The following is a 17,121-nucleotide window of genomic DNA, read 5'->3' as shown; positions in this document are numbered from 1 at the left end:
ATGTAGAGTTTAAATAATTTTTTGTTTCAAAGCAACACTTGACTGGTTTTTGGAACTGATGAATGTGAACATGTGCACTATAAGCATGTTTCCAAACATGTTTGGGGCCACACATTCCATGACTCTGTGGCCCAAGTGGCCAGAGCAGTTTTATCTGTCTATCCCAGTCCATATGTTATGGTCAATTAAAACAGACAGTAACTTTGTTATGTGTGTGAAGAATGAAAAAAAAATAGTTCAACGACACTTAGAACAGAAGTCGGTGGACAGTTATTGAAATATGTGAGTACACATTTGTGCAAGCGTATATTTTCAGCACATTCATGAATTCTTCAGTTAAATAGAAACAAAAAATAAATCTGCATTATTCCAGATGAGTTGCTGTAAATCTGCATAATCCCTCAGATTGTAGGCTTGTTATTAAGTCATCAATCCTAAGTATTATACAGTAACTATGAATTATTCATTATGTAATATTAAAACCAGTACCTGTTAAGTCATAAGAATGAGAGAACGTGTGACCCTGCTGAAGGTGCTGAACAATGTTTGATTTTCTCTCTCTTTTCAGATGATCAGCAGCCCACATCCTCGTCGTATCCGTGTCCTGGACTCTACTATGGCCCATGCTCACTGTGTGCCCTGTCCAGCACCTCCGCCTGCCTCACCCACCTCCCCTAGATCCCCTCGCCCACCCCGCCCCTCGCCATTTCTCCCAGTGAGGAAGATGAGCCTCAGACTGTCCATCGCTGGCTTTCAGCTTGGACAGCCCTCTCGTAACCGCAGGCACAGCTGGCAGCCCGGGGCACTGCTGAGCGCTGACCCACAATATGAGCAGCGCAGGTAGTGGGTGCTACTGTTCTTTCACATGTCGAGTCTTTTTGTAGAATTTGTAGGATGCCCAGTATTGCAGTAGAAATCACTGATGTCTCTATACAGTCAAACTATATTGTATTTATTATAATACACAAAATATTGATATCAAATTTTGGGCCGCCCTTAATTATTAGGCATGAAATTATTCTACATGTCCACACAAACACACACACACATAATCCAGCATATAATTCAGCGTAGGCTTAATTAGCTGGTTTCTGTACAGGCTGATGATGAATGAGGTGACCACATGTACAGTATTTGTTTTTATTTTAACCTCTGTAATTCAGTTTTCCTCACAATTTGCAATTGATGTTGTGAGATTATTTCATTTTATGCAAATTTTGCTCACCTGGCACGCATTATAGTTTGAATAATGCCCCCTTGAGGCGTTAGAAAGTACAGATGCTCTGGCAAATCAAAGCAGTAAACGGACTCATTGAAGAGAAACTCATTTAGAGAAGCTTAATCACGATACCAGAATTTTGACTACCATACCAATACCAAAGAATAACAATGCTCGATATGAAACAATAGCATATCAAAAAATACAAAGTATTGTAAATTTGGCATTTATATGGTTCCAGGTTAATGATAAACAATTACTGTGTGTTAGATTGAACACAGAAATGTATTTATATTGTTCCAGCTTAATAGAGTACAGAATAAAAATACAACTAAATACAAGAATACAACTAAAAAACTGTTAGCCTAAATGTTTAGTATGTAGGCTTTAGTATGGAGGTTTATGTACTAAAAACAGTCATGATTAATTTTTTTCTTGATCATTTTTGATTGGCTGCCCTGTATTGCGCCTCACTGCAAAAGCAATTGAAACACTCCTTATAACTTCAGCATGAATTGGTGGGACTGGGCCTCTATAGGCTGCATGGGTTCAAAAACCCTGTTGGTTTTGTGACATTACAAAAACAATTAATTCAAAATGGCCCGTTTTTGCAGTTTTTATATATATTTCTCCATATGGTCAGTATGGATTGGGGAGTGAATGATATATTCTGAAACTTTAACAATGTTGTTCACATACTGCTTCAAATAGTATGTCATTTAAAGTAGAGAGAGGAATCAAGATATAGGCCCTTTAAATAGAGTGAAAGAATGGAAAGGTACAGTATTGAATCATTACCATGAATAATAATTCAATAATTTTGCGTGCCTGTACTTTAAAAAAAAAAAAAAAAAAGTTTTTCGTGTCAGTCCAAGGATATTCCAGTCAGAAAGTGCTTCTTTTGAAATGATCCCAAATTTTCCTGCACACTTTCATCCTGACTTTTTCCCTAGAAGGAGGTACTGAAAGAGGGCAGGGCAGAACCTGAGAGAGAGCTCTGTGTCCCCATTGTCCACCTCCTCTCTCGCTGCTTTGTTCCAGCTCACATTGAACTCTATTGTCAGACTGAACAGAGGTCAAGCTTTGTGCTGCCTCACACAGACCAACATAGAGCAGCAGTGTTGCTTTAGGGCACAATGGAGAACATCCTTTTACGGGTCATGATTGCTGTATTTGCTCTTATAGCAGTCGCTGCACTGGGAGTTTTGTTTGCGTTTGCCTACTTTGTGATATCTACAGTGGTCTGTTTGGCACTGGCGGTGCTGGCAGTTGTAATTTGTGCAGTGGTTTTATTCAGGGGCAAAGTGTGGGATCAGGGTCATTATTGTATCTATGTGAGTACTGTTTAGAAGAGTTTCTTAGGAGTGGAGGAGCAAGTTGACAGCTGATAGAAGAGAGATTTTCTGTCTGAAGAGCAGAAACAGTCAATGTCTCTAATCATTGTCTTGTCACTTGAAAAAAATGAAGGAAGGGTCAGGCAAAGTGGCAGTCATTGTTATTTTGATCAATTCCATCATGACACACTTTTGTGAGTATATCATGAGTATCATCAGTGTTTCTGCATATAAGAACTGCATGTATCATATAAAAGACAGGTTTAGACCAATTGTAGAGCCTGTAAACTGCAACACCTAGTTAAGCTGTTAAGTAGCTGTTCTCAGCCCATTATGCATTCATCTTGTTTTATTAATATTTTTCCCCATTTTTTCCTGCTCTTCCCTCCTAATATACTTTCACATACATTGAATTTGAAAAATTCTGCATGTAGTCTGTGTAGCCTTTTTTGGGTGGTGCATTTTATCTATTTCAACTTCTTCCAAATTTCACTGAAAGCTAAATATCATGATACTTATAATATATTGGGAGAATCTTGTTTTAGATACATCACCCTCCTTTACTAAAACTCAAAGCGTGAAACTCATCTTTCTTTCCTCCTCTTTCAGCGTGAGTCTTGAGGCTCTGGACCCTCTAGAGATGGAGAGGGTTCAGTGTGGGGGTCTCGGGAGGCGGGACCCAAGGCGGGCTCCCATTACCCACTATAGTGAGGATTTGGAGTCTCTGCTGTCACTCACTGAGGAGGAAACCGGTTCTGACTCCCAGCTCTTCTCTCTCAAGGAGGTGAGACATAGTGTGTCAAAGAGGAATTTTCAAATTTTCTCGATGTTTTATGTAAACAGTCAGAGTGGTTTGATGTCAAACGGTTCCTTTTCCTTTAGATACTGTATTGTGTTGCAACAACCGCTGAGCCATGGATGTATTTGAACATATCTGTTTTAAATGCAGGCGGCATGGTTGCGTGGTGGGTAGCGCTGTCGCCTCACAGTAAGGAGGGCCTGGGTTCGATTCCCCGGCCTCTGTGTTGAGTTTGTATGTTCTCCTCGTGTCTGCGTGGGTTTCCTCCGGGTTCTCCGGTTTCCTTCCACAGTCCAAAGACATGCAGTCAGGCCAATTGGACAAGCTACATTGCCCCTAGGTGTGAGTGTGTGAGTGACTGTCTGTGTCTGTCTGTCTGCCCTGCGATGGACTGGCGGACCTGTCCAGGGTGTATCCTGCCTTCCGCCCGATGACTGCTGGGATAGGCTCCAGCACCCCCCCCGCGACCCTGACGGGGAAGCGGCTTAGGAAATGGATGGATGGATGTTTTAAATGCAAACCTTCTATAAACTATCATAAAACAATGTTTCCCCCATCAGGCAGCCCGTTCTTCAACATTTGTGTAATAACTTTCTGTAACGGAGCTTTTAGAGGCATTAACTTTGTCAAGTGTCTAGTTCCCACACCACCACTGTTTCTCTAGAATGGAGCATTTCACACCAAACCTCTCTGAATGACCGTTTACATCTTAACCATTTATTTACTGAGAAATTTGGAAAACATGGTGGAATTCCCCTTTAAGGCTACACAAAATGCAGGTATATTGTGATTGCAATGTGTTCTACAATACATTAAAAACCACTGATGAATGAATACCAAATAATACATTATGCAACCCTAATTCATGGTAGAGCTTAAAGGAATTATCACACATTGTGTGACCACTATCGAAGAACTCTTTAGAGTTCTATTGCTGTTGCAATGTTGTCAACCAATTCATATCACATTCCTTTTATTTCAATTTGCATGTTGCACCAGTAAAAATAGTGTCAGTTTTTTTATACTGACATAGAGACTTTTATAGTATAGTAAATTTTCATCAAATTTAAATTGTAGTAATTCTTCTTCTATTCCACTTAGAATGTCCACTTCTATTCCACTTGGTCCAAATATATGGAAAATAAACATTTAAACGCAATCTGTTTGGAATTCATTGTTTGTGATGTCATGAAAACACATTTACAGTCATATATGCCTGTTTAGCCTACAGCCAATTAGCTCAGACCATTCATGATGAGGTTATAAGGAAGGTTTCAGCCTGAGCTGCTTTTTTTATAGAGCCAGCCAATAAAAACATTTATTTATTCATTTACATGTCAGTCTTAAAAGCTCAGTAACAAAACCAGTTTAATTCAAATGGAGAGGTTTAAAAATTTATTTATTTAAAATAATATTTTTGGCACATAAAACCACACAAACATTATAAGTGTATAAGATTTTGGGACCATACCTTTAGTAATAAATGCTTAGTCTTGTGCAATGCTGAAGTAACTAAACTAAACTGAACTGAACTAAACTGAATTGAACGGAATTGAACGTCTGTAGTGGAAATGGACTGTACAGGTCAAAGCGTGACCCCCAGACAACTCTTTCAGCACACAAACTTCTCCCATTAAAGCAAAAGGTGCAAGATTAGTCATACTTGTGTATTAAAGGTGTGCATGTATGTATATATATGTTTGTTGTAGGAGTGCACTGGAGTATCTAAGTGGGTCGTACCGTACGTGTGTATACTCTGTGCACTCATGCTTGCGTGCTGCTCTGTGTATTGTAGAAGCAGTCCACTCTACTGCAGGACTACAGTGTATCAGTGCCGTCTCTTTTCACCATACCAAGCAAATGCCAACCAGCCCATGCCAACCACCGCCTGTGCTCTCACGTCCAAGGTAAACCAGCCACGGTGCTAAAGTCAACAGTGCATGGTCTGAGAGCGGACTAATAACATCTCACTATGATTGTCAAAGAGATACTGCTTCAGCATGATCTGCTGTTTTATCTGTTTCTCTCACACCCTCTTACATGTTATACTGTAAGTAATGAAATGTTCCTTATGCCTGCTTAAAAATTGGAAGGAAACTGTTTGCATAGATCTTTTTGCATTGATTTAACTTAACTAGTGTTATCAATAAAAATTACCCATCCTCACAAATCTCATCAAAATGTTTGGGAGGAACTTGAAGGCACTATATTTTGTTTTGCACTCAGTTAACTGTTAGAAATTGCTATTAAAAGTGAGAGTTGAGAACGTTGAGCTTTGTCGCTTCATTTAAAAGCTGAAACTTCTGCTTGCATGTTTAATTCAGATGCTTGTAGTCCAGTTTGAGCCCTGTTTGAGCATTCCAGTTGTTGGAAAACAGCCAGTTCAACAGCTTGGATGCTGCCATGCCAACACCACAGACAAATGTGATTGGTCAGTGAGTTAATGCTGTATGCAGAAGTTCACAAAAATCAAATAGAGTGTGAAAAAAATAATGTCACATTTTCACCTGGTTACTGTCTCCTGAGCAGGTTGTGAAACAAAGCTGTGTTCTTAAGAAGGATATGCGTAGTTTATCATTTTGGGCCCTTTACTTCATATACACTATTTTTTGACTTTATATACATGAAACTGACTGTAAACAGGCATATATCAGATAAGATCCTGCATTTTCTATCCACTTCCAAGCTGACCTGTGATGTCTCTGCCACAAATGTTTGTTTTACAGTCCACTGAAGAAAACGCTTCATGATTGAATGTGTCAGGTGGTTGCACATGAATAAAATATATTACATCAACACAATTACTCTTTACTTAAACTTGCTTGTTTTGGCAAGAACTGTGGTGGTGATTGTTCATTTGCAACTAGTTGCCACATGACTCAATTCAGATTTGAGAATCATGATGCCTTTATGAATTTATATTTTTCCCCACCCATACTGTATATAAGCAATTAAATATTATATTTTTCTTGTAGTAACAAAAGACGATGTACAGTATATTTTTATAAACATCTTTATTTATTTATTGTTCTGTCTTGTTGGCCCTCAGCCCACCACAAGCATCACAGTTTGGCCCCCAATGCAAAAAGTTTGGGTACGCCCTGTGTAGAATGAGGCTAACACACAAAGGAAAGCTTCCCATCTCCTTCTTTGATGAATTCTCCAGACGATATGTGTGTCTGTACTGAGGAAATTGTGTTTTCATCAGGCAGTAGATTTGAGCAGCGTCTTGGGACGGTGTGTTCGAGTATCTTGATTTGTGCGCCTGTGTGTTTTATGGTGTGTGTGTATGTGCAGTTATGCGGAAGCGGTCTTCCTGTATTTGTTCTGCTGAGTCTGTCATTAGCGCCCTGAAGCTATGCACTGTGGTCATTTCTCACATCCCTCTCTTTCTCCTTTCTCTTCTCTAACGGAGCTTCTAAGGGCTCTTTTGGTTCTGTTGCTTTTTTTTTTTTTTATTGTAATATGTACAAAAACCTGTTTGGACCTGGAACAGGATGACTTAAAGCTTCACTGATTTAGAGTGGACTCTTCAGAACGGGGTTGTAGGATGTTCACTACGTTTTAAGGACTTAATCGCAGGACTGATTTGGAGTTTTTTGCATTTTTTTACCCCCACAGGATCTTCCCTCAACTCTCTACTTGGAGGATCCACACAGAGGTAAGAATCAGCTTTAATTCTGAGCACAGTAAGATCAGAGAGATTAATTCAGACCATGGTAAGTCAGCGCTCTCCGACGGGGCCGATTGTGAATGTTTGTGTGTGGTGTTGTGCTTCAGTGTGGATGCAGAGCTGGGTGGAGAGCTGTGGAGGAGTGAGGAGAGGACGGAGGGTAAGGGGGTTCAGAGGGTGGAGAGTGGGGAGAAGTCCGGCAGCCTGCGCTCCCTGGTACGCAGTCTCAGCTTCCTGGGCAAGATGGCCGGCAACCGCAAGGTAAGACACAGTTGTTTTTGGGAAATAATCAGTGTGTCACCATAATTTTTGAGACGTTAGATCTGCATTTGATACTATGTTATAGTGTTATGTGAATATATACTGTGGTGCTAGAACGTTTCTGAATGTTTTTTTACTTAAATTTCTGTATAAATGGGTATAAATAACACTAGAAAAAGAGAACTCAGTGAAAGAATTAACACAAAGCATTTCATCATTTTTCAATCATTTATTAAAAAAAAGTGATCCAGCATTAAACGTCTTGGTTGGCAAGTGTGTAAACCTCGGCTTTCAGTATTTGGTTTGACCCCCTTGACCTCCACCAAATGTTTCCTGGAACTGTTGATCAGTCACATTGATTTGGAAAAATTTTGACCCATTGCTCTCTACAGAACTGCTTCAACACAGCGATGTTGATTGGCTTTCTTGCATAAACTCAATCAGATCAGTTCTTACTCAACACTTCTACTTCATTAAGATCTTGGCTTTGACTCAGCCTTTTCAAAGCATCTGTTTCAGCCATTCTTTGGTAGAAAGACTGGTGCTTTTAGAGTCACTGTTTTTAATGAAGCCTTGGCATTCTCCAGTGGAATTTCCTGATACAGTCCAGACTTCATAGTACCAACAATTGATGGCAAACTCTCCTGGTCTAATGGTGGCAAAAACAACCCCATAGTGATGATTCTAGAGGTTCACACACTTTTTCCAGCAAAGGAAAAATCGCTTAGTTCAGTAAATCTATGAAAAACTATGTAATTGTTTGCATCATTTGTTGCATTGGGTCCTTTTCGTCTGTTGCTGTTATTTAAATGAAGATCTAATCACATTTTAAGAAAGATTTATATAGAAAGTTAAGAATTCTGAAGGGTTCAGAAACCCTTACAGTCTTGTACCATATGTATATACAATGATTTTCATTCCAAAATTTGTAACATATATATATATATATATATATATTCACAATATAGTGCTGATACTTCTTGAATGTGTCTCTTCCATCCACATATATCATGAAAAAATATATATTACAGAAAAATTTAAAGTAAACAAAATCCTGTGATCTTCTGGTCTGCTTGTGGGTACATGGTACTGTTTGAAAGCTGACTCTGAGGCCGGAGGATGTCCTAAAATGTACCGCTGCAGTTTGACCGCTCCTCGGTTCAGTCTGATGCTTTTCAAGTTCAGTAATTCAACTTCAGTAGAGACATATTTAGCTTCTGTTTAGTTTATTTTCACTTCTTCTTATCATTTATCACCAGAGCTTTCATGACAATGTGTATGCCAGACTATATGTCTAAATGTTTGTAGACTTGCTGTGAGGATTTGATTGCATTCAGCCACAAGAGCGTTAGTGAGGTCAGGTATTGATGTTGGATGATCAATTCTGGATCACTCCAGCTCATCCCAAAGATATTGGAGCACCATCACTCCAGACAATGCAGCTCCACTGCACCAGCTTTATACCGCTCTAGTTGATGCTTGGCATTGGGCATGGTGACCTTGGGCTCCTGTGCAGCTGCTTTAGAGCCATTCTTTTAGTCAGAACTTTTATGTGGAGGTTACACAAGCTGTGCATGTGCGATTGAACAACTGTACCAATGATGGGCGAAGCTGAAGGTAACTCAGTTCACTAGTTAGATCACTGTCTGGATAGTGGACATTTTTGGACATACGTTGTATATATGCTTCTTAATGCAATTACAGTAGATTGTTTTATATGGTAAATGACATTCCACTGTAGACTGAAATATAGAAGTAGATCCATGTAGACATTTGTATGATAAGATCTCATGTTGGCATTAATTTCAGTAGAATTATAATTACAGTTACATGATTAACTGCATGAGCTCCTGTAACTGCTTTAGATGCTAATATAAACTGTTTTGCAGGGCTGTAACTTGAATTGAATTGGAGAGTGAGAGAAAGGGAACTTCCCCTTCCGCAATGTTCAGAGTGCAGAGGAAGCTGCATGTTTTTGTTTTTTTTTTACACCATGTATGGGATGAAACAATAAAGTGAAGAAAAGTCAAACCACAACGTTACAAGGAGCACTTCTTAATTACTTATGAGCGTTTGAATGCTTTGAAAGACTTGCGGGGGCATCTGAGCTGCCTTTGGTTGCTGTGCGATGTGGTTTTTCATATCATGACTGGGGAATTCTGCCCTGGCACGGCTTCAAAAGCAGCGAAATTTCTTGGTTTGTTGTTGATGGAACAAGCTGGTCTCGGAAGGTGTTCAGAGATTTGAAAGTATCATCAGCCCACTGTTATTACTGTGGAACGAAACAGCAGTGTGCTTTCTTTTCGCCTGTTAGGTTGTTGCAGGTTGATGTGTTGATTTGGTTTGACCAGAAGAGGGCAACCATGTGTCTTTTTTGTGTTTATAGTCAATATAATAGCGCACAGCTAATCTCATGCATAGCATAGGAATCCCTTTGGGATATCTTGTATACTAATTCTAAGATAGTCTTATACTAGTCTACATTGTAGAAAACATCCAGCTTTTTCTTCTGAAATCATAGGAAGTTTGTTCTCTTTTGCTACAGTAACTGTGAGGATTTGCCACAAGAGCTTTAGTGAGTCAGGTACTAATTTTGGATGATCAGTTCTGGAGCAAATATCTCTAATATCTTAAAGATATTGGACAGAACTTAATCACTCCAATGCAATTCCGCTGCTCTGCTGCTCAATGCTGGGGTGCTTTATACCCCTCTTGATCCTCTTGTGTGGTGACTGGCATTGGGCTGTAGAGCATTCACATCTCTGTATGACTTACCTACTTGAGTTGATTGCATGCCTAAGATTATTTACTTGATGAAAAATCAGTGAATCACTGCCAATTTGCATGATGACAATGCATAATTAAAATTCTCCTAAATATTTTTTGCAGCATAACTTTAAAATGAAGCTTTTTTTTAAAGGTTTCATTGTTTATTTTTGTTTTCAGTTGGTTTGCACTTGGTTTGTTATTGTTCATTTAAGTACGTATACATTTTGTTCTTCTTTAAAAACCCTGATTCATTGAGTTATAGTCAAAATGGTCTGTAGATTACTGTATTACTAATTAGATAAATGGCAATGTAAAAATATCAAGATAACTGCCTATCCTTTTATCATGGTTTTTAATATTATCACAGAATTGTGTTTTCTAAAATGCTGCATGTGTAATACGTGTAGTGTCCTGAGTGTTGCTGTTTGATAGCAGTAGTGTGGTGGTAGAGGTGTTTACATTGTTGCTATTCCTAAAAACTGTATAATAGTAGAGCAGTCTGCATTCATTTATGGAGTCCTGGATTCACAAAATTGTTTTCGGAAAGAATTTAGAAAATGCTTTTTTTCATAGCTACAGGCTTAAGAAAAATTTGTGAAATTACTCTATCTTCTTAAATATTTTCACAACCTCACAACAGTCACACGTTTGTTGACAAGATAAACTTCTTAAACTGTAACTGTTACAATAAACTAAAGAGATTTTTTCCTGTTGGCTGTTACCTTCACCTTCACTTCTAGTTCTTGTTTACTAAATTTATCCTCGGGCGCAGAAGTGATTAAACTCAATGTCCAGTTAATATTTACAATGTAACATGACTTTGATAGTCTACATGACAAATAACCTGTAGCCTACATATGAACTATTTCACTGGGGGAAATTTGACTACAGTAACAAAAAACACCAGACATATAAAAAAAGGCACATAATTGACTAGGGCGCCACAATATGGGCCCATTTTAGTGCTGCAATTATGTTTCTACCCATTTCAAATGTCATGCATTATATTAAAAATGCTCAAGTAAATAAAGTGACATGGTTAACGATTATCCTGCGTAGGCTGGTGACAACAGTATTGTCAAACATAGACTATATGTCCAAACATTTGGAGACACATGCTCATCTGTTTCACCAAGAATGAAAGGCATAAATCGTTAGTTTGTCCTCCTTTACTGCTGAGACAGCCTATGCTCATCTGGAAAGGCTTTCTCCTAGCTGTTGGAACATTGCTGTGAGGATTTGATTGCATTCAGCCACAGGTGTCTACATGACAAATAATCTATAGTCTACATATAAACACAATTTAAGATTTTCTTAAGAACATAATCGAGACATTCTTAAGAGAGTTCAGGTTACTTTCGTAACTTTTGCCCCTGGTTTTTTTTAGCGGTTTTACTGGGCGTGATGTTATTGGTGTAACACCAAAGTGTCCACGCTAACACTATTTTGTGTGCTGGATGGACATCACAGTATACTTTATTGCTGAATGTTGGAACATGTCCATTACTGGCATGTATGGCTTACTAGCTAGTCATAAGTGTTTTCATGTGTTCAGTTATCACGCTGTTATTTAAGCAGGTGCTCTGTTCTCTCTGGAGAGCATTACCATTCGTTTTTGTCTGTTAGCGGTTAGCTTTGTCAAGCGCACCAGTGACGTCACAAGCAGAGCAAGAACAAGGCTGTAATAGCGAGATTACTGGGCTTGATCTATTTCTAGCAGCTGACAGCATCCATCCTGTATGTTCTTGCACGTGTGTATGTAGACTGGGTTTGATTTAGCAGCGCTGCTTACAGTCTCCTCCTACCAGGAAATGAGCATGTGGATTCTGCTCCGAGTGCCGGCCCGCCACATATCTCACTGTCCGTGGACAGTCTATGTGTTCTGTTACATCTGCTAGGACCATTGGTGTGTTTATAGCTTTCTGAGTCTGGAATCGTTCCAAAGGCCCAAAGGTCTTTGACCATATTTGCTGAAGAGGGCGATGGTAAAATGTTCATACTTTTTCATTAAGTAACAGTTTCCACAAAGCTAAACTTCTTCGTAAACCTTTATCAAGACAGTTTTAGTTGTCTGCAACATTAGACATACGATCGAATGCAGAAGGTCAGTTAAAATGAGTCCAGGTCCTTTACAGAGAACACATTTGACTTACAGGCAACACATATTTTAATGCATAATCACTGTTTATTTGCTGAATATAACAGATTTGGGGGCGGGGGTGTAAAGAGTGGCTTGTGCTGAAGTTTTATATTTTATAGTTTACGTTTTTTTTTCCAGCATATTAAACTCAAGTGAATGAAAACTAAAACATTTAATCCGTGTAGAATCAAGTCAATTCAAAGCAACATATTTTTTCTGTGTGTAGAGAATGTGCTAACCTATTTTCACTTAGAAAATCAACAAAACAGAATTTGTCCAGCGATATTCAGTTTTGCATAAGACTGTAGGCCTCCGTCTGCTGATGGTCAGTGAGGTTATCGTGATATCAGCTTCCATTTACAGCCTCGAGTTGAAAAAAAATCTTGTTCAGTTATTGATATTCAGCAGTTTCCACTCTTTAAACAAATTTGTGACATTAACTATGTTGAGGTCTTTGTACAAAACTTCTTATCTCTTCCAGCGAAGTTCATGTTTAGAGAACTCGGAAGTGGATTTTATCTGCTCATCCGAGGTTTGTAGAGCCACGCTCGAGTGCACTCTTATTAAAGAGAAAATCTGACACTCCAAATACTAAGAAATTCACGTACTTATTTTAGTTATTCTACATTTCGCTTAAATTGTTATGCTAGTAGTGTCATTTGAAAAGAGTGCAAAATAGCATCGTTTTCAGTAGTGCTCTGTCATTTGGACCTGCTTGTGTACACATTCACAGAGGAACAGGCATGTAGATAGAGGTAAGTAGTGTATATTGCCCTGGGAGACTTTTGACTACAGTATCAAAAAACACCAGACATAAAAAAAAAAAAAGGCACATAATTGACTAGGGCGCCACAATATGGACCCATTTTAGTGCTTCAATTATATTTCTACCAATTTCAAATGTCATGCATTATATTAAAAACGCTCAAGTAAATAAAGTGACATGGTTAACGATTATCCTGCGTAGGCTGGTGACAACAGGATTGTCAAACATAGACTATATGTCCAAACATTTGGAGACACATGCTCATCTGTTTCACCAAGAATGAAAGCCATAAATCATGAGTTTGTCCTCCTTTACTGCAGTAATATCCTGTGCTCATCAGGAAAGGCCTAGATGTTGGAACATTGCTGTGAGGATTTGATTGCATTCAGCCACAGGAGCATTAGTGAGAACAGGGACTAATGTTGAATCACAGGTCAACCTAAAGGTACTGGATGGGTCACTCCGAAGAATGCAGTTCCACTGGTGGACACTGCCATTGGACACGGTAACCTTAGGCTCATGTGCAGCCCATTATAAAAGTAATGCTTTTCTGTGGAGGTTACACAAGATGTGTGTGCAGTTGAACAACTAGCTCAGTAGTGGATGTGCCTTTAAGTATCTGTTTTCACTCAGTATGAGTGTCTGGATACTTTTGGACATATAGTTTATCAAAATCTGGTGTAGTGTACAGTGAGTCTTCTGTATTAGTAAACAAAATCTTCCACAGATTTAAGTCTTTATGTATTTTAGCCTGTGTTTCTGCTAAACAAAAGTATATAGACACCAGGCCATCTGCTTCAGTGCTTTGGAAACATGTATTCATTTCACAAAGAGAAAAAGTTTCAGAATCACTGTTGCCAGGGTTCTATTGTTGTTTTGAAACTTCTGTGCATCTCTCGGCAAAAAGGAACTCCAGTTCAGTTCAGTGCACTTAGATTTAATGTTCTGTTTATCTCTCAGCATAATGGGATGGACAGTTGTGCAACTTTTAATATTGAAAATATTGAGCAAACAGGCTGGTTTATTACTATACAGAGGGAAATGAACGGGTTCTCCTTGATAATGCCAGTACATTTGATCAGCTATATACTTTAGTGTACATAGTGTGTTTTACATAGGCATAGCTGGGTCATTCTGTGGAGCCATCATGGTGTCCCACAACATTTAAAACAAGAAAATGAGCTCAAAATAAGAGTAAACCATGCAGTGTTTATAGCTGCGTGTTGTTTATTCTGTTCCTAAACTAACCAACAAAAATATAAATAACTATAATAATTCCTTTTTGAAGGCTTACTTCAGTGATTCTTTTGATGGAGAGTATTAAAAAGGAGTCCTCTGCTTCAGTAACTGTCTCTGTTCTTCAGGTGCGGCTTTAGACTAAATGTCAGAACATTGCTGTGAGGATTTGATTCAGCAGCAGGAGCTCTAGTGAAATCAGGTTCTGATTTGTGTGGTCAGTACTGGATCACTCCAACTAATCCCAAAGGTATTGTTTGGTGCTCCATCACTCTAGAGGACACAGCTCTGCCACTCCACAACTCAATGCTGGGGGCCTTCATATCCCTCCAGCCTACACTTGGTACTGGACATGTGTGGCTGCTCCAGGTCATCCTGTTCTACTCTCGGCACTTTTCTATGGAGATTAGGAAAGCTGTGTGTGCTTTTGAGCTCGCATGTCAGCAGTAAGTGCATCTTAATGCAGCTGGACTAACTAATAAGAAGGGACGTCCACAAACTTTTGGACATATAGTTTAGGAGTGACTTCACTGAATGCTGAAGTGATTTTCATCAAACAACAATTTTGAGGAGGAGCTCGGAGTAGAACTGCTGCTGCTCCGCATTGAGAGGAGCCAGTTGAGGTGGTTTGGGCATTTGATCCGGATGCCCCCTGGACGCCTCCTGGTGGGGGTGTACCAGACACAGCCTACTGGGACAAGACCCCAGGGTGGTCCTAGGACCCACTGGAGGGATTATATCTCCAGGTTGGCCTGAAAGTGGTTTGGGGTCCCCGGGAACGAGCTGGAGGCAGCTGTGGGGGACAGGGTTGTCTGGGATTCTCTGCTCTCCCAACTGCTACCGTGACCCTACCTGTACTAAGTGGTTAATGATGATGATGATGATGATGATAATGATGATGACAAATCAGAGGCAGACAAGATTAGTTCAAGCATTTTACTCTTTGGGTTTCTGGCTCCTGAGGTCTAAACACCCTCCGCTTTTTGCCGCCTCTCCTCTATCTCCTCATCTATCCCTCTCTGGACTGTATTTTCCATACCTAATCCATGTTCCCTTTCTGCTTATGAAGGAAAACAAACGCTTAGTAATAATATGAATTAATGTAGACAAGTTATTTTTCAGTGACAGTTATAACTGCATTTTAGTAGTTGCTACATTAAGTTCTCTGCAGTTTGCCCATCTTCAGTGCTTCACTCAACTATGTGACAACAGCCTGTTTGCACCTGTGTATGAGACTCAGTCTAACTCAGCGGGTTTGTTGCAGGAATTCAGTCTCTGCTGGTGTGGGAGAGAAGTATCAGCATGTTGCTGCACCAACAGAAAAGCGTGTGCCATTCGCTGTAGTTGTTATTTTGGTTAGTTACTGAAAGGAAAGAGAGTTGGCTACGCTAACCCATCTTGGACCTAAAAGAGCAAGAAGAGAGATGCGTTGTCGCCCCACCCTCTAACTAAATCCCTGCCTCATCTGTTTTTCTTTTCCTTGGAAATTACCTAAGTAAGCTCACTTTATTAGAGCTTTATAAGAGCATCTGCTCAATTACAAAATGATATAGCCGGTTAGTGATTTGAATGCCTTTTTGTCAGAGCAGCAAAGATTTTGGCATGACATTTCGGCACAGCTTTCCATTGAGTCACTAAAATCTCGCAGTGATTTGACCCCAGTATATATACCCTAGTATGGATAAATATATAAGAAGGAAAGAACTAATAATGACTCCATCAGTCTTTCATGATGCAAAGAATCCTTTTATCATGAAAAGGTTTCCTTGAGTGTTCATGGTTCTTTATAGAACCGTTTTCTTTACTACCCTTGAAGAATTGTCTTTTTAAAAGTGTACAATGTAAGTTTGAAGTTCAGACTTTAGTGATTTAGTCTGCCGTGTTACATCGATAGGTGTTACCACTTTACTGTAACAGACTGTTTTATACTTTATAATAAATCCAGGCTTCAGAGTTGATCACTGACAAAGTGGCAACATAAAATCAGCCAGTGTTCGGTACCAGTGGGTGCACATCTGGAGAGCAGATGGGAGATTTATGAGTATGTGAATGTGTGTATGGATCTGTGTTTATAAACTTAAGATATAAGTCCGCACTGTATTCATAGTGAGTAGCCTACTCCTGCTTATGTGGCATCTGTGCACTATTCAGTGGTCTCAATCTGGCAGCCCGTAGGATTTTTCCGATTGAATGCGAAAGTGTCACGTTTGTGTCTGAACGAGCGTGCCAGCTTCAGATTGTGTGAGCAGAGTTTGCGTGCTGAAGTTAAGCACTTTCGGCTGGAGTGGGGTGAGAATTGCCCCCCTCCTGCATTTTTCCTCGCTTCTCTGCTCTCTCACAGCTGGGCAATTTCTTCCTCGGTGGCAGGATTGCATCAGCACGGCGGACAAGTCCCATCCCCCTTCCTCTCACTTTCTCACTCTCTCTCCATCTCTCGCTCGGTTCAGCCCCTGCGCTGAATCCTCCACCCTGGACTTATCTGAACGCAGACTGGAACACGGAACAAACCCCAGCGACTGGCAGCGGATATTAAACGCAATAAAGACCATCACAGGATGTGAACAGAAACCCCACATCATATTATCGGAGCAAATGTACTCGGAGCATTATCAGGCAGTACTGCTCCATTTCCATTGTATAGTAATAAACTGGCCCATGTACCTGCCTCACTTTAATATTATAGCTCCTTTCATAAAAGTTGTATAACTGTCCATCTCATTAAACCATTAGATAAACAGAATGCTGACGCTGAATGCAGTCATTACAATTCATTGGATATACTTTTATATGATGCTCTGAAGTTTCCACATGAAAGTGGTGACAATGGTTCCGAATTTCCTTCCTTTTTTGTGCAAGAAATGTTTCTAAAGTTCACTGAACTTTATTTCAAATGCTTTATATACTAATCCAATTACAATGCTGTT

General features: G+C 39.6%; 1 protein-coding gene across 1 annotated transcript in view; it reads left to right on the top strand.

Moving 5' to 3' along the window:
* The window catches only part of arhgef2 (rho/rac guanine nucleotide exchange factor (GEF) 2), a 97,640-nt gene that overhangs the window by 12,510 nt on the left and 68,009 nt on the right, over positions 1 to 17,121 (top strand). The window contains exons 3-7 of the mRNA XM_017691787.2: positions 569 to 840; positions 3,163 to 3,337; positions 5,148 to 5,259; positions 6,974 to 7,013; positions 7,133 to 7,286. Coding sequence (XP_017547276.1) covers positions 569 to 840; positions 3,163 to 3,337; positions 5,148 to 5,259; positions 6,974 to 7,013; positions 7,133 to 7,286 — 753 coding nt within the window. The remainder of the gene's footprint in view (positions 1 to 568; positions 841 to 3,162; positions 3,338 to 5,147; positions 5,260 to 6,973; positions 7,014 to 7,132; positions 7,287 to 17,121) is intronic.

The sequence above is a fragment of the Pygocentrus nattereri genome, chromosome 19, assembly GCF_015220715.1.
Source record: "Pygocentrus nattereri isolate fPygNat1 chromosome 19, fPygNat1.pri, whole genome shotgun sequence".
NCBI lineage: Eukaryota > Metazoa > Chordata > Actinopteri > Characiformes > Serrasalmidae > Pygocentrus > Pygocentrus nattereri.
This window is presented reverse-complemented; position numbering and strand designations above follow the sequence as displayed.